The sequence below is a fragment of the Vanellus vanellus genome (genome assembly GCF_965231255.1).
Source record: "Vanellus vanellus genome assembly, chromosome: 1".
Lineage (NCBI taxonomy): Eukaryota > Metazoa > Chordata > Aves > Charadriiformes > Charadriidae > Vanellus > Vanellus vanellus.
Window position 1 is genome coordinate 221237099 of NC_138905.1, and position 23148 is coordinate 221260246.

Below are 23148 nucleotides of genomic sequence, written 5' to 3' on the forward strand. Positions count from 1 at the left end.
TAACACAATCCTGGTTCCAGACGTGCTCTCCAGGTGGCCGACAGCAAACACTCAAAATGGCTTTAATTTATACCCAAAACCTCAGAAACAGGTGGCAAGCCTGGAAGATTCGACTCAGAAACAGCAGTTTGCGAGCGCCTCCTCCCTCCAAACTCAGCAGGGCAGAGCCACCGGGCAGCAGGAGCATCACCCCGCTGAGCTGCCTTCGGCCCTGCCCTACTCCTCATCCTCCAGGGAAGGGCAGAGCTGCTCCTGTCATCACAATTCAGCTGGTGTTTAACTCCCAAAACACCTGAGCCAGGTGGTTACAGCATCAGTCCAGGCAGTGGGTTACGTTCAGCTGCTACACAAGGATCCCAAATACCTTCTGAAAAGCCACATTCGACTTTGGCGCGTGCTCAGACCGGGGTGGGGAAGAAAAAGGTGATTGGGGGGGGGGGGGGGGGGGGGAGGGGGCAGGGGGAGGGGGGGAGAATAGGTCCTTTTGCAAATCGATGAAAACCCAAGCCCGGCCAGCCTGGGAAGCCCAGCTCAGGCAAGGACAGAGCAGCAGAGGAGGAGGCTGAGCACCGAGCGTTATGGTAGAGCAGATGGGAGAGGCTATTTTGAGGTCAGGGTGTTTGCAGCTGCTTTCCTCACTGCGGGAGCATTGGCAGCCTCTGCCGCAACCATGTCGCAGGTAGCACGGCGAGAAGCAGCCTGCCCACCCCCCATTTATCTTCCTTTCGGGGCTGGTACATGCCCAGCATGGAAAAAGGTGCTGCTGCAGCAGGTAAAGCCCTCTCATGGTCTAGTTTGCTGCGGATTTGAGCGCTGGATGCAAAACCCCACACTGTGCAGCAAGAGGATGGTGTTGGCTGCAGCACCAGCTCTGCAGATGCTGCTAGGAGGATGCTGCGGCTCCTCCAGCTCGGGGAAGATCAGGGCTGGCCCCACCAGTGGAGCAGACAAAGAAGCCAGCAGCAAATGCCAGCGTGAGGCACCCTCTAATCCGAGGCAGACACTCCCCGTCCGATGCCAGAGCTAATAAAACTCAGTGAGGTTGGGAGCAGAGAGCTCAACCCACTGCAGCCACCAGCCAGTGGCCAGGCCCAGGCTCCTACACCGGAGCTCATGAGCGCCCCCAGGCTATGCCTCACCCAGAGACAGCCTCTTCACTCCAGTTTAATCCATCCAGGTGGGATACCAGTACTTGAGGCGACAGCCCTCAAAGCTACATACAACAGCAGCATGAAGGTAATTCAACAGCAATGAGGAGCAACACAGAGGAATTAAGCCCAATATGCTTCAGCGCTACCCTGGAGACAACAACCTGCTTATATTATGTTCGACTCCTTCCAACAGATTGATCCCAAACCCACTTTTAAGAAGTGAACATGTCGTTTTCAGGTGTATCCTCCCATTCCCTAAAGCCCTCAGGCAGCTCTCCGGCCGTGCTCCCACCCAGGGCAGGAGCTGGCAGTGCCAGCTACAAGGAACAGAAGCTGCCCCCCAGTGACAAATGCCTCTTTCAGTGACCCATCCCCATACGGCCTCACCGTACAGCTGTTCCCTCATCACTAACACCAGCACATCTCCACAGCTCCAAGACTACCTTCAAGTTTCTCACTTGTCAAATTTCACGATCAATTTAGTGATGGTCCTTTTAATATAGAAGAGCTTGAACAAGTGACAGAGATTAGGCTGCTGGTGTTACCGGGACCAAACCCAGTGAATTTCCCTGGAATACTAGACAAGGGTAACTCTGTCCATGAGCATCTCTGTTACTGGTACTCACCTACCCATCCCTGCAGCCCTCGTCCGCCACCTCCTGCAAGATGGAGGCTTAAGGAGGCTCCTCCTCAAGGAAGGTGGGGTTGGTCCACCCATGCTCACCGGGTATCACAGGCAGCACCCAGGGCAGCTGAAGCAGGCACAATGCGCCCGAATCACCTTTGCGAAAGGGAACGGAGGAAACCAGCTGGATTTCAAGAGCGAGAAAGGACCGGAAAGGCACAGTTGCAGCAGGCAGAGGATGCGCTCTGTGTACCCGTCCTCCATGTCACTCGTCGATCGCTGGAAACAATCGCAGAGACACGGTATAGAACCGGAGGAACAGTAAGGACACAACTCCAACTTTCCTCCAAAAATAAAAAAGCTTACTCTTGCCCTTCCAAAAGGCTCCTGCAGCACTTCAAACCCAAAAAGCACAAGCAAGCAGCAGCCTGACGCCCTGCACCCCCACCACCCTGGACATACTTAGAGAAGAGACCCAGAGCTTTCCAATGAGACAGGTATTTATTTAGTTCAAGCGCTAAGGATTTTTTTTTTTTTTTGTCGTCGTTGTTTCATATTATCAAACAGAGCTGAGGTACCAGTGACATTCCAACATGAAGAAAAGGAACCTTTTTCCCCTTATACAATTTCTTCAACTACTTGTATCAAGACAAAAAGTGAGTAATGGAATAGCTGCATAATGTACTGTACAACAATCAAGCCAGAGTGGGGAGGAGAAAAGAAACAGAGCAGTAACCTTCACTGTTTACAAAATCATCATTAAAAAAGTCTGTTCCCGCGGTTCTACTGGCCATGTCGATGGAACAAAATAAAACCAAACCTAAAACCTGACAGACAGATGGCGCGAGGAATTATGGTGCAAACAAAAATTAATACTGTGTTGCTCCTGTGCTCACTTTAGAAGTGTCTTTTCTCTGCAAAACTGGGATTAGGACAGGATTGAGTCCTGTAGTCACGTTAAGCACTGACTATCAGCAAGGACATAGAATAAACATACCTGACTGTCCTGAGCAGACCTCAGGGCCTTCCTGGGGTAAAAGTCCCAAACAACTGACGACTCGTCCTTGTTCCTGCAACCACTGGGCTGCGCTGAACACAGAGCTCGTGGGCACGCTCCTTTCTAGACATTTTTTTTAAGACGAAGTTATAATGGGCCCACTGAACAAACCTGCTCCCAGACATGCAGCCGCTCTTCCACTAAAAGCAGCCAAGCTGCTCGTCCACCGTAACCTGTAATGTGCTCCTTGCAAATCCAGTGCTTAAAGCTTGTAACTATGGGAGAGGCAGAGGTTTGGTTATATCAGAAGCAAAAAAAAGTATGTGCTTGTGGAAAACAGCCAAATGATGACCAATGTAAGTTGTGTGAAGAACCAAAGGGGAAAAAAAAACAAAACCCAACCCCCAAACAAAAAAGCAGCAAGATGAACCATTTTTGCACAGTTAAGAACAGTACAATACAGGAAAAGTAGCCAGGTTTCCTTCCCCCCAAGAGTTTCTTTTAAATAAAGAATGATCCTTTGTCACATATCATTGATGTTTATTTCAAGACATGCCACGTCAAAAAAACTCGCCTTTAATATTGCATTATAAAAGCACTTTACATCTCATTCTGCCTTTAAGTTATTGTTGTGCAGAGTTGCTATAAACCCAGGGCAGGGCACGAGTCTACCATTCATTTCAGGAATGAAGAATTCCAAATCTTTTATGCCCGTTTCCTGGTGAAATTGGTGGTGAGGACGATTCCCTTTCTCTTCCCCGGTTGGTTATTTTAGAGGGGCGGAAGAGAACAAAGGAGGAGCCTGAATATTTGCTTGCAATTGTTCATTTAAGTAGCAATCGCAACACAGACTCAAGAATTCCTTCCTGCACTGTAACTCAGCCATATTCGCCCAGCAAACAATGTATTTACAATTGTGTTTATTAACTTACACAGCAACTTCACAATGACTAGTAAAGATTAAAAGGGTGCACTTCTAGTGTGTTCGATTCCGTGTTTCTCGGGTAGCTACATCTCGCAACATCAGCAAAGCTCTAAACAGATTCCTCAGCAAAACGAAAACAAAAAATAATTACTGAAAATAGTAAAAAATTAAGCAAAGAAATAAATATCAAAGAAAATCGGTTAATTGTAAGCCTAGTTAAATAGAAAACTAAATTACTAGTTATTTAACCAAACTATACAGCTCTAGTGAACCAAACTAAACCAACTTGGAAGACTGAACATAAAAAAATGCTAAAAAATAAAGGCATAAATCTGCATAATCGTAAATTGGTTTCCATCCTATTAAACTCCCTTCCTTTCCATCTAAGACCTCTCAACTAGATTTCTGTATGATCAAAGTAAACACCTATGATCAAAGTAAACACCCCTTCCCCAGTCGACCTACGACCACACTACGGAAAAGCGGGTGCGATTCCCCCTTCCACCACCCGCTCTCTCCCAGCCGTGAACTGGCCTGTGAGCACAGCATCTCCACTGGGGAATCCAGCTGCTCTTTCCTCTTTCTGCCAAATTTAAAAGGTTCCGATCCGCTTCGGCAGGTTTTAGTGCCAGTCCTGAATTCGCTTAAGATTTCCCCTAAAAAAAGAAGCAAAACGCTTTCTCCTCCAAACAGCTGAAACGTTACATTCCCATCTCTCGGGCAGTAATAATTTACTTCATTGGTGTTCTACATAAAAGGAAAAAAATTGCTCTTAAAACTCATTTGCACTCGAAACTTATTTCCCTGTTTCCTGCAAGTGTTTTGCTAATGCACATCCACCCTTTCCTTCCCCCCCCAAATCCTCCAGAAGCCATTCATCCCGTTCAGAAAGACACTTTGTGTTTCTCAGTATGCTTTCTTGGAAATGTGTTCGCGTCGCCTCTGCAAGAACTAAAAAATCCAGTAGCCTTTCATGGTGTCAAAACCCCTGCTAAAGGTTGGTTTCCAAAAACGTTTGGGGGTTTGAAAACCAGTCAGACTATCTCTGCTCAAAAGATTAAGAGCTTGGTTTCATTATTTTTTTTTATTATTGTAAGGATAAGCATGTAACCCTTGGCATTTGCCACCTCCGCTTGCGTTTCTGACTGCTGTCTAGTCATTTCCAGTTTGTTAGAGAAATCAAATGGGTAAGATTCGCAAGCATTCTTCTGCACGTACATCTCGTCTAAGTCCAATTCAAAACTTACTCAGTTTCCATCATTTCAAAGTGCAATATCATAACATATTAAAAAAGGAACAAATATTAAGAAATTGTACCTATTTTTTTTAAAGTTATAACTAGAATATGCTGGAATATTTTGGCTTTTTTTTTTTTCTTATAAATAATGAAGACACTGACATTTTCTTTGTGTGTGTGTGTGCTTGTGAAGCTAATAGATCATCTCCACGAGACAGCCAGCGATGATGAACTGCAATACGTTATTACTGAAAGGGGAAGGTTCAAGCCAATATTCACACTGCAGTCAATGAAGAGTAAAGGGAGGGAAAGCAGTGATGTTCTGGAGAAAGGTAGAAGCCACATGGTATTAGCAGGAACAGCCTCCTTCACTGACAGGCTGCTCTTGAGGCTTTTCCAGTTTTATGTCAATCACTGGAAGAAACAAGTTAAGGTGAACAAATATCCAGCGCTCTTTCCCTACCAAGCACAGGCAGGGCAGGATTTTGACTAGCATTTTCAGTTATTTCCCACCAAAATACTTGCGAAGTATTTTCAAAAGCTCTTGAAAAGACCAGCTTCAAACCAAAGTCGAGAGACAGGTTTCTCAGGAGCCCCTCTTGCCTTGGCATTGGCACCTTCTAAGTATGTAGGAGAAACAACGTTAGACCCCAAACGTCTGTCCCCAACCAGAGTCTGCTCTTCCCCCAGTGATCTCTTCTTGTTCCAAAGCAATTGCTATAGTAATTAAAGATGTATACGCTAAAGGGTCTAATCACTGTTTCCAGAGGGAATCACTAACATCTTGGAAACCCAGAGTTTCGATTCAGTCTCGCAGCACTGAGCAGCACCTCCAGCGGGTGGGCACCCAGGAGGGTGTACTTCCCTCTCGCTCCCCTGTCCGCACTCAGCTTTGGGGAGGGCAGGAGAGCCTCTTTGGGTTTGAATACAGATGGCAGCACGTGCCCTGCTAAGAGAATCCTCCAGCAGCACATTCTAGCAAAGCATTCCTTCTCAAACTGCACACATCGCTAACCCCCAAGTACTTACACCACCCGCAGCTCACAGATGCGACGCTCCGTACATGCCATTCTGCACTCTCCCATCAATCCTTCCTCTAGTTAAACCGCTCTGCTCACCCCGCCACCAGCCAACAAAACCCCTGCCGCCTCCCCAAACTCACCCCTCGCAATGACAGCTAATATCCAACAAGAGCATAAGGTCGCTGGAGAGCTTGCTGCTCTGAACCAGCCTGCGATAAGCTACTCCCTTTGTGGCACTCGAATTCCCAACTGATGCCCTGCAGTTACAATGCTTATGTAGCCTTTCACAGGAGGAGCTTTGAACACTAATCCCCAAACCCGACTCAAAAGTCTCAAGCATTTCTCTTATCAGTTAACAAAGAGACAAACAGGTCACACAGCTGGTGCCTCGAACTTGTTTCTTTAGGGGGTTGAAGTTGCTTTTTTCCAAGGTTAGGAAAAAATAAACACAAAAAGGGAAACAAAAGACCAATAATTCATCTCAAATATTTGGTCCATTTGTTTCGCTGATCTAAACTGCAATACACATTTAAATGAGTGACACATCGAGCCAGAGAGGTTCGAAATGAGCCTTGCTAGCTTCATCACTGAGCACGAGCAGCTCAAGATCCTTGAACCCTCAATGTTCTGCAAAAAAGCCTATGGAAAATCCCCCCCATTAATCCCAGCACAGCTGTCTGGGAGACAATCATATTCATTTTCTGCTATCTGCAGTCTGCAGGAAGTCAAATCCAAAGTGCCCTTATTGCACTTTCATTTAGAGACCAGTGATCAAACTCCCTGATAGGGAAACCGCAGGCCCATCAGCCAGTGCCTGTGCATTCTACCACCGTCCACTCATTAAAAAAAGACTGTTGCTCATTAACCTTTTGGTGACCTGCATAACGAAGTATTTTTGATCAATCAAGTCCATATCGCACAAAGCTTTTGCCTTCACAGCTGCAATCCACAGCTTCCAAAATCCTCCTTTCCCCTACGCAGGAAGATGCTCTACAGGAGATGCAGTTTCAGCATCAAGCTTGTCCCCCTCCTACAGTTCCTGCCACTTCCTTCCCCCAAAGCACCATTTCTCCTCCATTTACCAGCTGCCAGTGACATGATCCCTGCTGCAAATAAAACTGACAACCCTGAAAAAGTTTCTCTTCTCAAAAAAAGCTCACTCACTTCCAGCATCTCAAACTCTTTCAATCAAGATGCAACGCAACCCCTCTTTGCTTCCATCTGGAAGCATCCACAGCAATTTCCCCAATTCTTGCTCCATTCACTCCCCCTCCAGCACTCTTGCTGCAGGAGGAGCTGCACGCAGATGCAGGCAGCCGTCTCTCCGCCTTCTGCATTACCTTTCCCCTCTAATCCCAGTGAGCAGAAACGTGTAGTCAGGTGGAGCAGAGATTGTAAGAAGATTGTTCTTTCACCTTCAGAGCTACGCTGAGCAACCACAACCACTCCTGCAGTTTCACAGAATCATAGAATTGCTGAGGTTGGAAAGGACCTTTAAGATCATCAAGTCCAACCATTAACCTACCCTGACAAAACCACTTCTAAACCATGTCCCCAGGTACCACATCTACCCATTTTTTAAACACCTCCAGGGATGACAAATCCACCACCTCCCTAGGCAGCCTATTCCAATATTTAATAACCCTTTCAGTGAAAAAATGTTTCCTAATATCCAATCTAAACCTTGTCTGACATAACTTGAACCCATTTCCTCTCATCCTATCACTTGTCACCAGGGAGAAGAGCTCAGCCCCCACCTCTCTACAACCTCCTTTTCGGGTAGTTGTAGACGGTGATAAGGTCTCCCCTCAGCCTCCTCTTTTCCAGGCTAAACAACCCGTTCCCTCAGTCGTTCCTCATAAGACTTGTCCTCCAGACCCCTCACCAGCTTTGTAGCCCTTCTCTGGACACGCTCCAACACTTCAATGTCCTTCTTGTAGTGAGGGGCCCAAAACTGAACACAGTTTCGTCACAAGCCACCCACAAAAGCACCTACTTGGTCTTACCTGCCCTCCCCAAACACACCCAGCTGGCCCAGTAAGCAATTCAGATTTAGCCATACTGCTTGTTATGCAGAAAAGCTTTATCCCTTTTCCATCCCTTGTGCCACCTCCTTTCCCTACCCCAAAACTGATCCCTTCAGTTGAGTCTTCTCCTCCCTCACACCACCCCAATGCCTCCCCAGAGCTGTCTAGGGTTGAGCACTGCAACAGGCTGCCCTGGGAGGTTATGGGATCTCCATCCTTGGAGATTTCTGACTGGTCGGATTCTGGAGTTAGCCCTGCTTTGAGCAGGAGGGTTGGAGAAGGGACCTACAAAGGTCCCTTCCAACCTAGCTTATTCTAGGATTCTGCAAGTCAGATCTGCAAGAGCCACAGAGGGTTTTTTCAGGCCTCTTGCAGCTGTTTTCTCCCACTCCATAGTCTCCCCCTCCCTCCCCACATCCAGCCTGCTCAAACAGCCAGCAAAGAATCCTTCTGCATCCGTTTGACTGTATCCTTCTGCACCTGCCCGTTGTCCTCCCTTCAGCTTTCATTCAGTTGTCCTCGCTTTTATACTACCTCATAGCCCTAAACGTCCCTGCTTCCCCTGCTTTACAGTGGAGGTCTCCACCCTTGACCCACCTTTGATCCCACCAAGCCTTCTACCTCAGTACTTCAAGCTCGAAGGTTACTTGCCCTTATTCCCCCTCTCAGGCCTCTTTTTGGGATGTCCATAAACTGACCGAGGGCTGCATGAGAGATATTGCTCCCTCCTTCTTCACCCTTGTTATTCAGGGCCTGCATTTTCCTCATTCATGGTAATGTTTGGCAGCGCTTTGCCACCACTGAGTCACGGCACAAATGCATAAAGGATACTGTCTTCTCTACTTTTGTCTTGTGTGCTTTCCATTCCAGGCAAGGCAGCTGCCACGCGTCGGAAAAGCTGCAAAAAACACACAGGGAACAGATCAAAACAATCGTACTTTAAAGAGCGCACCCCAGTTGATACAGTTCAAACAATGATTCAATACATCCTTCAGTACTATTTACACTGCTTCCACCAAAAAGCCTGACACCAAATATAACCTTTATTCTCAGGAAATGGCAAGCCGCATTTTTGTTGTTATTGAAGATCAAATGTTACTGGCTACAAGCAGCAAACCTTCTATCACCTTCTCTGCAAATATGCTCTGTTTGGAATCCAGCATTTCCACCTCACATCTGCCATCGATGTCCATAGACCCCAAGAACTTCCCCGTGTCAGGTAGGAACTCGACCTTCACACCTCCACAGAGCATTACTTACACAGGAGCACAGACACACTGATAAAGTCACACACAACATCCAGGAGTCTGTCACCAATATTGACCAAGCTGGCACACACAGAGGAGTGTCAGAAAAGTGGATGTCTGTAATGACAACCTCTAAGCATCTTCTTCCAGGTTCCACATATCTGTGGCTCAGGCTCCCTATGAACCAGACAAAGGATCTTTCTTTCAGGAATTTCCCCAATCCTTTTCTGAGTGCCCTCAACTGTTGGTGCCCACCCCATCGTTATTGTGTGTCCACACTCAGGGTATAACACACAGAACAGGACCATGGGCCAAGTGCAGTTGCAATCCCAAAGCAGTTGTTCTACCTCTCACTTGGACATAGTCTCCAGTTTCCCAGCAATATCTTAGCTCCAAACTCTCTTCATAGTTTTATTCCGCTTGAAGGAGGCTGAGAGGTAAGACTGAACGGGACCAATTCCCTCTCCCACATCTTCTACCTTTGCCCCTGAGGCTCAGACTTGGGTTCCTACCACATGGCTTTTTCCCAGCCCTCTGGGCAAGGAGCCTACAGATTTGCCCACTATTAATGCATGAGAATTCACTTGAATTTCCTGAACCCACAACAATCTGTCTTCTCCTGCACAGGAACAGATAGTCCCTGTCCTGCAGCTGAGTGTGATTTCTCCAAGAAGCTGCCGTGTTCAGTTGGTAGGAACCACACAAGTTTCAACAGTAATATTCTCTTTTTCATGTGCCTTGGCCAGTGTGTGCGCAGCAGGACAGAAGAACAGGACAGATTGGATGGATGGAAGGATAGATAGCACCTTTACTTTTCATCAGGGTTATCAAATGATTACCTAATTGTTTCTTACCTTTGAATCATAGGATCACAGAATGGTTTAGGTTGGAAACGACCTTGAAGATCATCGAGTTCCAACCCCCCTGCCATAGGCAGGGACACCTTCCATTAGACCAGGTTGCTCCAAGCCCCATCCAAGCTGGCCTTGAACACCTCCAGGGATGGAGCTTCCACAGCTTCTCTGGGCAACCTGGGCCAGTGCCTCACCACCCTCACAGTGAAAAATTTCTTCGTAATATCTAATCTAAATCTACCTTCTTCAAGTTTGAAGAACAGCTCTAGTAGAGTTTTGATCCCGTGCTGACGCGCTCAGCACACACCCAGATATAAACATCTGACAAACACTGCGTTAATATTTTTACACCATTACAGACATTGTTACTACTCTCTATTTCTTGCCTGCACGTTATCAAGCATCCAGGACACTAGATGTTTCCAAGCGCTCAACATCTCCATCCATCAGTGTGTTACAATCACCCCCACTGCATGCCTGACAGCAGCTCAGGCGTCCCAAAACGCCTGGTGCAAGTCTGACATCAGCCTTAATGTGTTAAATTGACACTATTGCGCATTATTTCAGTCCTCTCCTCAAATGACCCAAAGCTAAACCACTTATTCCCAGTGACCCACTTTCCACAGAAAACTGAGCCAAGCCACTGTCAGCCTGTTTATATTATGAATGTCGGTACCTGAAGAGCTTTGCAGATGAGGGCCCAAGTGCTTTCGCAAATTTGGCCCCGAGTGTCCAAATGATGCCGGGAAGACCCTAAGACAACTTTGTCAGCTTGACAAGTACCCTCCAACCTAACCACGAACAAGCCCCCAGGCCCATCAGGTGCAGCTGTGACCTTTGCAGGGCAGGAGCACAAACACTGTGCTCGTTGGTGTCTGACCTTTGCTGTCACCACTCCTTGTTACTGACTGTGGAGACTGCTACGTGAGAAGAGGACAAAACTGACAGGTAGAAGGCAGCAAAGCTGCTTTCCTTCACCATTCCTATCATCTCCCTTAAAACCAGCTCCAGCATCCTCACCCTTTCTTCACCAACAGCAACAGCACTTCGTGGGCGTACAATGAAACGTGGACCAAGACAAGGAGGTGGGTCTGGGCAACCAGTGCTTGATGTATCTCACTGATTTTAGCCAAAAATTTCAAAGAAAAAAAGCTTAGTATCCCCCCTCTAAGTTTCTATAACCTCTGTCATTATCCTGAGCCTCCCACCCTCACTGAAAAGTTCAGGCAAATTCTTATATGTCAACAACAAAGTAAAAAAGATCATGTCAAAATTCCAGATGCTAAACTGTACTAGCCACTGACACTGAACAGACAGCAAGAACGTGCAACTACAAGGCAAGGGAGATTTCCTGGTCAGAATTAAGATAATTTTGACACAGGGAGAAGCTAGACATTGATCTAATCGTAATCCTTGTACAAAAAATGTCCTATCGATTAAGCTCACCACTCCTTGGTACTGTATCTGCTTTCCTCATCTCACCACCACTCTTCACTCTTAATTCTGCTTGAGAAAGCAATGTGACTCATTTTCCAAGCATCTTCAAACTAGTCAGACACAAGCACTTTGGCTTATGAGAATGAAATGGGGGGAGGAAGGAAGCTGCAGCCTTTCAGAGCAATCTCCTAACACATGCTCATGGTCAGCATTATTTTTCCTTGCCATTCCAATCAGACAAGAGGACAGCACTGCTAACCTTCTTAGCTTTATTACTTTTCCAAAAGCTTTTCATTCACTCTGGTATAGCACTAGACTATTCATTGTAAGGTTTTTTGCAGCTTGGAGATGATCAAGGAAGTAACGGAGACTCAATCTCATCTTCCTCTGGAAGCCTTAAAAGTTTTAGTACTATATTTGAATCCACAAGCACTTTGCAGTCTCGATGCCTTCTTTGCCTTTTAACAGTCTTCAATAAACCTCCCAACTCCATCAGATTTGGGTACAGAAGGTTCTGCCTCTCCTTCGTTACTGAGCTTTGTTCCTAAATTTCTACTGTGAAAATGTTCAATATTCAGTGAGCTTTCACAGGCTGATTAACGGACCTCAACTTCAATTTTATGAAAGAAAACAGCTTTGTGACTTCTGGGGGTGGGGAAAAAAGGCTTACTGGACAGCCACCAGATTGCATTGCAAAAAATTCAAATACCATCTATAATTTGCTTTCAAAAGTGTACTGGAATGTTGACAATGCATAAACAGACTATATGGTAAACTCTGTTCCTCTCTGGCACATCACTTCATAGCTACATCTATCCCTATTAGCTCTGCAGGGGAAAACCTGGAGAACCTCTCGCCCTTCCAACACACACTTTCCTGCTGATACCTTAGAGGGAGAGAATGGAGCAAATTAGCTTACCTACCCTTCCAGTACACTGCCTTTTTTTTTTTTTTTTTTTTGCTCATGCTCAGATGTATATTAGAGTAATTTTGACCCAGTTCTTGATGCAGAAGGTTTGAGGGGAAGTCCCCACCATCAGTTTTAAGGATGGGTATGCAATAGAGGTTGGCAGATCTACCAGATCGTGCCTGCATGAGGATGCTCACTTGACATCTTTGCTCTGATAGAAGGAAGGAAATACATCATCTCAGAGAGCTCTTTGTTGATGTCACGTGCTTTGAGATCCTAGGCAGAAACAGCATTACAAAAAAAAAAATTGTTTTAAACGATGGCATTGCTATTTATTGTACAACATGTAGAAACGAGGGATGCATTTTATAGAGGGGAGGGGGTGGGGAGTCTTAAAAAAGCCTCAGCTGATGGGAACCAACTGGAATTACTGCATTTAAACCAAGCTGCTGACAGAAAGGCTAAGTGTTTAAAATACAGTAATCCTTTCTTTATATTAAGGCCAGGAATAAAATTATGCCTTTAGTGGTATTTCTCCTCTAAATTATTTGACTAAAAAAAGGAATTTGGCAAGTAAGAAAATCAACTTTCTTTCTTATTAACCTTCTGCTTATCAGCCACAGCATATGCGAACAAATCCAATTAGGGAAACTTCGTGATGGTTAGAAAGCAGCCTTCTACACAGGGACCTCGCTGCTTCGCAGTGACAGCAGGACCCAAGCCAGCAGCCTTATCTCACTGAAAAAAGTCACAGGCAGTTGCACACATATATATGCATATATAATAGTGTGTATATATATACACACAGAAATATGTATATATATTTGTGCATGTGTGTGTGTATAAAACCACATGTACTGGTGAGCATTCAGGACTTTTTTTTCCAAGGCAGGAATTAAACGCAGCCGTCTGAAAGACTGAGCCATACAAAGTCTCTTTCAGCATTCAACCCTGCGATCTCCCTGATTAAACTGTGAAAAAAATTCCCTCATCTCTTGCCATTAGTCTCAACTCATTTGCCAAACTGTGCCTTTGCTACTACTCCAGCCAATAAATCCCCAACAGATCAGCGTCACAAACGACTGTAGGCATGAAACAGTTTTCACTGTAACACTCCGGCAGCAATATGGAAAGGACAGGAGGATCACCGTCCAGATGGAAAAGCCAACCAAGAAACCTGTTCCCCAGTGCAAAACAAACAAAAATGTTTCCCTAATTCTCATTCTCAGAGGAGAGCAGTGCAACTCAAAGAATAATTCTTGCCCATCAGATAGACAAGAATCAAAAGACAGGAGAAAGAGCCAAGCTGCTAGACGCAGCCAGCTCTGTGAAAACAGGGTTACTCCAGGGGCCATGGTCCTTTAGCTACTACCGTGAGAAAGTTTTTCTGCCAAATACCATATTCAGCCTGTGGCTCTTTGAGAGCAAACGCAAAGTGTGCCAGGTACCGCTGTAAGGAGGTCTTCAGGGCTCTCCCTCCCCTCTCTATCTACAAGACAGCAAAATGAACCCTGACATATTCTGGGCATGAAATCCACCGACTAACAATAAGATTCCCCGAAATACAGACTGCCGAGATAGAGCATGAATCTCAAGGTCTTTTAAAGCTTATTCAGGGCTGACAAATAAAATGAATCAAAGACTACAATTCTCTGCATTAAATGAAGCAAGTTATCTACTTCCCTCCTCAGTCTTAAGGCTCCCCTGGCAATCAGCCACTGCTGAAACTCGCAGGATCCAAAAGCCAATTTTTTCCCCTCTACTGCATCAATTTAACCCCAGAATAATACTATCACCATTTTTACTCCGTAATATCATCCACTCATTTTTCCTTCAACGCCCCCTTCCCCAAAGCCAGAAGGAACAGTAAGTATATAGGACCCTGGTGACTGGAGACAGCTCTACCTTCACAGATCCAACAGTACACAGCAGCTGTATGTTAAAATCTAGTTTGACAGTGTGCAACTAGAAGAGATGAGGCTTGCCCCAGCAGCTCATCAGATTGGTCTCTGGGGAAAAGAAATGCCAGAGAAGTCATAAAATGAAAGCCTGCCATGTCGAGGTTTCAGCTAGCGCATACACAGGCTGCAAATCCTCTGTACTTCTCTGCAGTGGCTGCACGGAGATCCACCTCCGAGCCTCTAAACCGAGCCACAGGTTCCTCGCTTCCACCTCAGTCCCCAGTACTGCGTTAGCTGAGGTGTCGTCTTCTGAGCTGTCCCCTTTCATGTCACAGGGGAATGGCAAAAAAAGCCCGACAGCAGTATGTTCCCCTCTATTTCTTTGTTGGTAGAAGATCCTGGCACTGAAATACATGCTGTTTGAAGCGTGGTCGAACTCACCTTCTGGAGTCACACTAGAAAGCCAGGCACTCTGGGTTTGTAGAATAGCTACAGGGAACACAGAGCTGAAGACAGTGCCTTCTCCTCTTATCAGTGCTGCCTTCCAGCAGAAAAGGATGAACAAGAAGCTAAAAGTAGCACACAAGGTCAAAAGTAGCCTGGCTTCCCACTGACGGCTAGCAAACAAGTGCCAAGGCCGAGGAGCTGAAAACGTCTTAGCTTTTACTCTCCCTGAGCAGGACAAGAAATTAAGCTCCTTAATTCTTCCATATCCTTAATGGGGCAAACATTGATTCTGGACCCTGTGGACAGCATCCCTCTGAGAACCCAAGCGCTTGGGCCAACACAAATAGACTTAAGATTCACCACCTGTGAGATGACATTATTCTTCAACATCTGATCAAGACTGGAACGAGATTAGTGCCCCATGGCATTTCCCAAGCTGCCAGACCAGCTGACCCTGCTCCCACTCACCCTGCATGGCAATCAGACCCAGGGCAGTGAGGGCAGGTGGGTTGCAAGTCATGTCTCCAAGACTCCAGGTGTCATACTTACGACACCAAGCTGTGTGGAGCAGTCAACACACTGGAGGGAAGGGATGGCATCCAGAGGGACCTGGACAGGCTTGGGAAGTGGGCCTGTGTGAACCTCATCAAGTTCAACAAGGCCAAGTGCACGGTCCTGCAGGTGGGTCGGGGCAATCCCATGCACAAATCCAGGCTGGGCAGAGAATGGATGGAGAGCAGCCCTGAGGAGGACTTGGGGGTGTTGGTTGATGAGAAACTCAGCATGAGCCGGCAACATGCGCTCGCAGCCCAGAAAGCCAACCATATCCTGGGCTGCATCAAAAGAAGCATGGCCAGCAGGGCAAGGGAGGGGATTCTGCCCCTCTACTCCGCCCTCATGAGACCCTGCCTGGTGTACTGCAGCCAGCTCTGGAGTCCCCAACATAAGAAGGACATGGACGTGTTGGAGCAGGGCCAGAGGAGGGACATGAGGGCTGGAGCCCTCTGCTGTGAGGACAGGCTGAGAGAGCTGGGGTTGTTCAGCCTGGAGAAGAAAAGGCTCTGGGGAGACCTTATAGCCACCTTCCAGTATCTGAAGAGAGCCTACAAGAAGGCTGGAGAGGGATTTTTTACAAGAGTATGTAGGGATAGGACAAGGGGGAATGGCTTCAAACTGGAAGAGGGGAGATTTAGATTAGACATCAGGCAAAAAATTTTCACTCTGAGGGTGGTGAGCCCCTGGAGCAAGTTGCTCAGAGAAGCTGTGGCTGTCCCATCCCTGGAGGTGTTCAAGGCCAGGGTGGACGGGGCTTGGAGCAACCTGGGCTGGTGGGAGGTGTCCCTGCCCATGGCGGGGGGTTGGACTTGATGATCTTTAAGGTCCCTTCCAACCTAAACCATTCTATGGTTCTATGACTTGCCTGCACACAAGTGACACTGGAATCCACACCTCTGGCCTGAAAGAGAAGATGGAAAAAAAGCAAGGAAGCTATGGTGGGCCATACATGAGACATTAGCAAACAAAAAAGCTCGCTCTGGAACTGGTAACACCAGGATGTTACATCCAACACCATACATAAACCAAAATCTTAATGTGAAAGGGATGGAAATTCAAAGAAGCCAGCAATGGTGGACTGAGGGTTCAGCTTCACCCCAAGTCTCCTTTTGCATTACTTGTGCCATTCCCTACCTTCAACCCAGGGCATAGGACTTAGATCCAGGAGACAGATTTTGTGCTGGGAAGAGAGGACAAAAGGGAAACAATGGTGTTTTGTCAGCTTTTCTGAACTGCTCAAGGCAGCCAAGTGAAGCCCTGACAACCTGAGAAGTTTTAATAGTGGGAGAGTAGAGTTTTGCATGGAAGTAAAACAAAAGAAACCAGTTCATGTTCCCTAATCTACGTATTTCAGTCGTAAGTACCAAAGCTGCATGGTAATTGCTAAATCTAAACCTATACCCTCGTGGACAAACCAATGACTGGTCACTAGGTCTAAGATTCACCCTTACATTAGTATTTAATATCCGGCACTAGGTGATCTTAGTTTTTACATAAATGTATTTCATTATATCTAGTCAATATATGGACTTTGTATCTAAAATAATTTGACACTTGAATTAAAAATCCTGTATGAAAATTAACTTGGGCAGTAATTGTTCTGCAGAATCAGAATACATTATGGATAGAAGTTATCAGTTCCAGGAAGGTCAAATTAGCATTCAGCTTATTAAAGAAAGACTTTATACAGGTTATGGGAAAGGTATCCATGCTGCTGTTGTACCCATACGCTTTCCCATTTCATTGAGGAAGACTTTATTGACAATTTAGCAAAATAAATTCATATCATCCAATAGAGAAGCTGCAAAGAAAACAGAGAACTATATAACTAGTGGTATTAAAAGTCTTATCCTTTGAGAATTGTTTCAACAGCTACTTATTAAACTAATAAAAATGAGTTTCAAATATTCTGCAGGATAGAATAGCTTTGAAGTTTCTGAAAATCCCAGTCCATGCCTGCAACACAAAGATCAAAACTCAGAAGAAAAATCCACTTTTACTTTTTTTTTTAATAACCACTTGTGTCTTTTGTTTTGATATTTTACACATAAAATGAAGTCACTTAAAATCTGTCCTCTTGTCCAATTCTGACAAGACTTCACACTACATGAAGTACCCACTCAGATTATGATGCAGTGATATGCAACAGCCCCAAGTTTTTTAGCTATTACTGTTTATTGATGTTCATGAAGAACAAGAATTATGTCTCAGAACACCAAATCTTCCATTAACACAAAGGGATCTAGCCCCCAGGTTACCACCACCACTTTTTATTACCAAACCTATTTTCTCACAGAAGTAGTCTTACAGCATGTAACTTGGCAATTAAAATCAGAGGCATAATTTATCTAGACCTCCGTTATACAACTAAGAATTTTCTCTAGAGAGTGTGCAAGTGAGACTATAGCTACAGAAATGGCTTTATGCTCTCACAATCTTATTAGGACAATCCCTCTACAGCTTCAGCATAAAATACAAAAAGGCAACGTCTGCTCCTTCATAACGTAATAAACGGAGCCAACATCCTTCATGATGAAGGCTGTGGTAGCTCTACAAAGCACATGTTTTATTAAACAACAGTATCTTACGCCAAAACAGACTACTATACAAGATTTTGCTGTTTTTCAAACCATCAGGGCTCCTGCTGGCCCCAAAAGCCACAAGCTACCTTGGAGGCTTGGACACGGACTTCTGGAAACGTGTCAGCTGCACAGCAACTCTCTCAAGGAAAGAGGGAGTATAGAGCTTCATCATCATCATAATTTCTTTGAGCGAGGCAACTGCTCTCAAATGCACACCCCCTAGTCTAAGTAAACATTAAGGATTCCCACACAGAATCCAAGCCTTAATTACAAGCCAGCCTCCATGTTGTGGCAGGATAATTGGTGGACCCCGGAACTGAACATTTTTATGCTTGCTAATGCACTGAAACACAGTGCTAAGTTAACACATCTAATTATTCCATTATATAGGGAATAATTTTGCTACTAATACACAAATTCAAGGGACATTTTAATAATAGACCCTTTAGTCCTGTCTATAATGTAACAAAGCAATTTATAAGCCTGTTTTAGCAACTCCTGATACAATTCTGCATACAAACTATTTGTATTACTACATATATATAAAATATACATGGGATTATATGCATACAGATATGTACATACACGCATTTGCTCTGTGGAGACACCCAAGCATAAATGTCTTCTACATCTTGCACTAGGCTGCTTTTCCTCCTACCATAAGACCAGCTGCCAAATGCTTTAGCAGTCACGACGCCATATGAGAAATTGCTAGATCAATGAAAAAGCAGTATCCTGTTATGCGCTGAGTCGGTGAGGATGTACAGCTCCAGCTCTCTATTCATGATCCGCTAGTAAGCGTATTTGCTTACATAACTAATAAACTCAAACAAAATTTCTTTCATGTAAACACCAGATCAGTTCCGCAGTGTTTACTACTTTCACCAGTTCACTGTTTGCCAAGTGAGTTACCTTCATCAACACAACTGCTAAAACTTCTTCTAGCAGGTCAGAATTTAAAGAGCCGCCACTCATCCCACAACTTAAAACCTAATTTCACTGCAGTTGCATCAGCTGAAAAGACATTTCACTGCTTTCCCTGATTCAAAAGCAATGCGTCATCTACCAGAAATAAATAGCTTAGGCTGTCCAAGAACGTTTGCTCACACTTTCAGTGCCTTCCAACAGAGTGGGAACACCAGTTTACACTGTCTCACTGTACAGTGGAAGCATTTTAAGCCATCACATTCCTCCTTGATTGGTTTGCCCACATTCATTCACCGAATCGGTATCAGAAACAGTCCTCAGACCTGTGTTTCCCCAACTTTTTGGCTCATGTCTTAATTCCTTCAAACTAAACATCAAATCTGCATTATCAAGAATCCAGGAAGGTACAATCCTGTACCCACAAAGCTTCTTCAATAATTCCTCTTTTCTACGGGGAAAGAAGTTCCGAGATTGCTGTGAGGTCAGAGATGCTTCTGAACCTCAGCCAGTAAGCCAAGTCCGAGATGCTGCTTGGTACGTATGAGCTACCGATGTCTCTCTGACACCCATAGCAAAGGCTTCCCGGTGCCTAGGGATATCCTATTTCCACACAGGGGAAGTCCCATTTCCACACCAGAGCACTAACAGAAGTAGTCTCAGGGCTGATTGCAGCCAACCCATTACTCACCTGTTTTACATTGTATCCTGCTTTTGCACTAGTTTCAATGAACATTACATTCAGCTCTTTGGCTTTTCTTTCTCCTTCCTCAATGGACACTTGTCTGGGGAAGATAACACAGAATTAGGAAAAAAGCCAAACACCTTGAAAATTAAGATTTTTATCTTCAATCTAAGGAGGTGACTGCTTCATTACAGTTCTGAAAGCATTTAATGTTTTTTCCCTGTATACAGACGCCACATACTGAGCACAGCTGTAGACAAGTATCACCGTTTGATCGTATCAGATGGCACACCCAGCTCCCAGCACAGAACTCAGCTTTCCAGTGGAGCAGCTAAGTGGGCCAACCGGACTCCTCCAAATCCCTGTCCAGGAAGCTGTGCTTTTATGTCTGAACAATTAGCAATCAATAGATTTTAATACCCAATAACAACAGTCAACTTGCAGCTTACCAAACTACTTCAACAAAGGACCAAGCATATATAAGGGGCTTATGTGTGCACAAACAAATCTTAATAGGATGTCATAAATCTGACAGAAGGGTCACAAATGAAGCTATTCTGAGGAAACAAGGTTTTCAATCAAATCCAGAATACTTCCCCTTCATGCTTTGTTTTACCTTTGTGACTTTTTACTCATTTGCGTTAAGAATAACATAAATCTAGAAGAAGCAGAGTCACAATGCTGCAAAAGCTGAACATGCACAACTTCTAATAAAAACATTTAAGTTTGCCAACTTATGAAAACCCCTGAAGAGTTTTAAAAGGGAAGATTACTCGCCCCTATCATTTTTATCTTAGCAAATCTATTAAGCATGAATATTTGTAATTATTTTAGCTTATTCATTCACTGATGGAGTTTGTAGTTGACACTCCATTCTCTCTTGACATCTGAACAAGTTGGTGACAGTTTCTCAACTCATTCAACAGTATCATGCTGGAAACTTGTGCTTAACCAAATGAAAGAAATTTTAAAATTGAGATTTCTCTAGTCACAGCCACCTCCAGCATAGTTAAAACAAGCTTGAGTATTTTGAAAAAAAAAAAAATAATACAATTGCTCTTTTTAAAACAGTTGTCTAGGAGAAAACAGCAGCAGATTAAGAAAAACATTTGAAAGATGAGTTATTCCTCCATACCTCTTATCTGCTAGATCTGTTTTATTTCCCACCAGCATAATGATGACATCACTGCCCCTTTCCGTTCTGACATCATCAATCCATTTTGTTGTTTGCTGGAACGAGTTTACATCTAACAGAGAACAGTGGAGAAGATTATCACTGCAGGTATTCTTCACAGATCGCTGGTAAATACATCTGCAAGTCTCAAATAAAAGCTTCATATTCTCTGGAATAGGGTGATGAAGAATCAGCAAGTGAAACCCCAACTCCCCCGAACTGAAATATATGAGAATTTTGGCATTAACTTAAAAATGGACTAGTACTTCATTACAGGTGAATTCAAAGCCAGGGAGTGAACTGAGCCGAGCTATAATTCAGTTTTGACAGAGTCTAAAATGAGAAGCCTTATCACTGTGTTTTAGACCAGTGCCTTTTTTTTTAGTTCATCATATTTTATATAAAGAATGGGGATTAATGTGATTGCATTCTACACTGGTCGTGACTTAGGCATCTACAGTAAGAGGTTCCTACAGTTTCACTGCTTCTCAAGAGCACTTAATACCGGCTACACATTTTGTACAGCTTAATCACTTTTCACTTGCTAGGTCTAGGATTTTCTCTAGGAAATATCAGGGTTATACAGCACACTAGCAACTCCTTTATCATTGAACGGCGAGTTCAAAATAGTTTCCAAATCATTTGCATAGAACCAGAAACATAAATTTATCGTATCCACAGACACTTTTTTCTTAATGACACGTCCTTACAAGCTGCAAGGTAAGAATTTTAGGAAGCGATCCTGATCTAATGAGACAGTATGTTGTTTGAAAAGTTGCATCCCATAAGGATAAACAAGTCATATAGAAGCTGCCACGGAGCTCGGGATTTGCCAGTTAGCTACACAAAAAGCATCTGAGTTGCCATTTGCATTACTTAAAAAGGGGGGCATTCTGCAGCAGTTCTTGACAAATATTGATTTTTTTTTAATGGCTTCTACTGCATAGTAATATATCGTATGCTAGACAGTCAAGACTTGATCGCTTGCCAGCGTCTTAATTCTTCACTTTACTACTTGGTAATACTGAATTTGCTAGGTCAGTAAAAAAATTTTGAAGTTCACAGCTAACCTGTAATTTTAGCTCAAATGAAAGTGCTACTTTTAACAATTAAAGCTTTTATAGGTAAAGCCCATATTCCTGCTGTAATCTTCAGGTATTTATAAATCAAAGTGCTTTTGCATTTGTTAGGCCATTGCTCTCAGTCAATTCCGGTTTAGAACTGAAAGTGTCTGAAGGCTCAGTTCTCCTAAAACAACATTTCTGTTCTTTGTAAATACAGAAAGCTAGTAAGTCAGGGGTCTCTGGACTGAGGGGAGGGACAGAAGGAAAAGGGTTGAAAAAGCACTAATATTTTAGTTTACAAAAATGTACATACCTTAGTAAGAAATGAAAGAGCAATTGTTAAAGGATAAGGGCTTAGTGGTAAGTTTTACATATTGCAAAATGTGAAAGTGACCGATTCAAATGAAAATGTGATGTTAATGCATTTTCCCCCCAGCCCATGCCCAGATATTTGGGGGGGGGGGGGGGGGAGGGGGGCGCAAATGGAGTGAAGAAGCAAGCTACAGCTATCAGTGCAAAGTCTCTAATTGAAAAATTCAGATATCTATGAACATGATTCAGGTGTTTGTGACCAAAAGGCATAGGTGATATTACGTTCAAAAAGCAGATGAAAGAGGGTAAAGTGCAACAAGACCAGCCGGGACTCAAGGCAGGCTTCAGGAGAATGCAACAGGAAAGGGTTAAAAAATGATGTCGTTTGTGAGACAGTTTGTACATTACAACAGCAGCGATCAGGTGGCTAGCTTAAAACTTGACTACAATAAAAGAAAACATACTTTTTTCATGCCAGAATGAAGAACAAGCAGATGACTGTGATAGGACATGCAAAGCTAGGCTAAAGGATGAAAGGGGCAGAGTATTAGAAATGCAGAATTCCCCCCACTCACTTGTGATATCATAAACAACAACTGCAACAGTGGAGTCACGAATGTAGCTAGGAATCAAGCTCCTGAACCGTTCTTGACCTGCTGTGTCCCATAATTGCAACCGTACCTAACAAAATCAGTCAAACAAGCAAGAAAAATAAGAAAAAGGTCAAACCCAGTGCAATATACCTACTTGTGATATCGTAAACTACTACAGCAGCAGCAGAGTCACGGATGTAACTGGGAATGAGGCTACGGAAACGTTCCTGACCCGCAGTATCCCACAGCTGCAACCTGATCTGTGGGTGGGAGAAAATTAAAAAAGCCAAACTGCCACTAAAAATAAAAGAGTAAATAAATTTTACTTTTTGAAAAAAGCTAAATAAAAATTATAAACTCATGCAGGAGATGACTGGGGACTGGGAGCAGCAGCATACTGTCTCCTCCTTTACAGCAATCTCTCCCAAGCGCTAGTACTAGCCAAACCAGTATATGTGCACCTATCTTGGCTTTCCACT

The 23148-nt window shown here is 44.3% G+C and overlaps 1 protein-coding gene across 4 annotated transcripts in view; it reads right to left on the reverse strand.

The window, feature by feature from the left end:
- Window positions 1-5139: 5139 nt before the first annotated feature.
- Window positions 5140-23148, reverse strand: part of RAB6A (RAB6A, member RAS oncogene family) — a gene marked incomplete at its 3' end in the record, with an annotated part of 63364 nt that continues 45355 nt past the window's right edge. Inside the window, exons 4-9 of one of the 4 annotated variants that reach the window (XM_082498137.1) lie at window positions 22816-22929; window positions 22652-22757; window positions 20662-20773; window positions 19533-19626; window positions 8816-8882; window positions 5140-5349 (exon numbers count right to left, since the gene is read on the reverse strand). In XM_082498137.1, the coding sequence (XP_082354263.1) occupies window positions 5285-5349; window positions 8816-8882; window positions 19533-19626; window positions 20662-20773; window positions 22652-22757; window positions 22816-22929 (558 nt within the window). Of the gene's footprint in view, window positions 5350-8789; window positions 8883-19532; window positions 19627-20661; window positions 20774-22651; window positions 22758-22815; window positions 22930-23148 lie in introns of those variants that run through there. The other 3 variants (XM_082498135.1, XM_082498134.1, XM_082498136.1) reach the window with 3 other exon arrangements.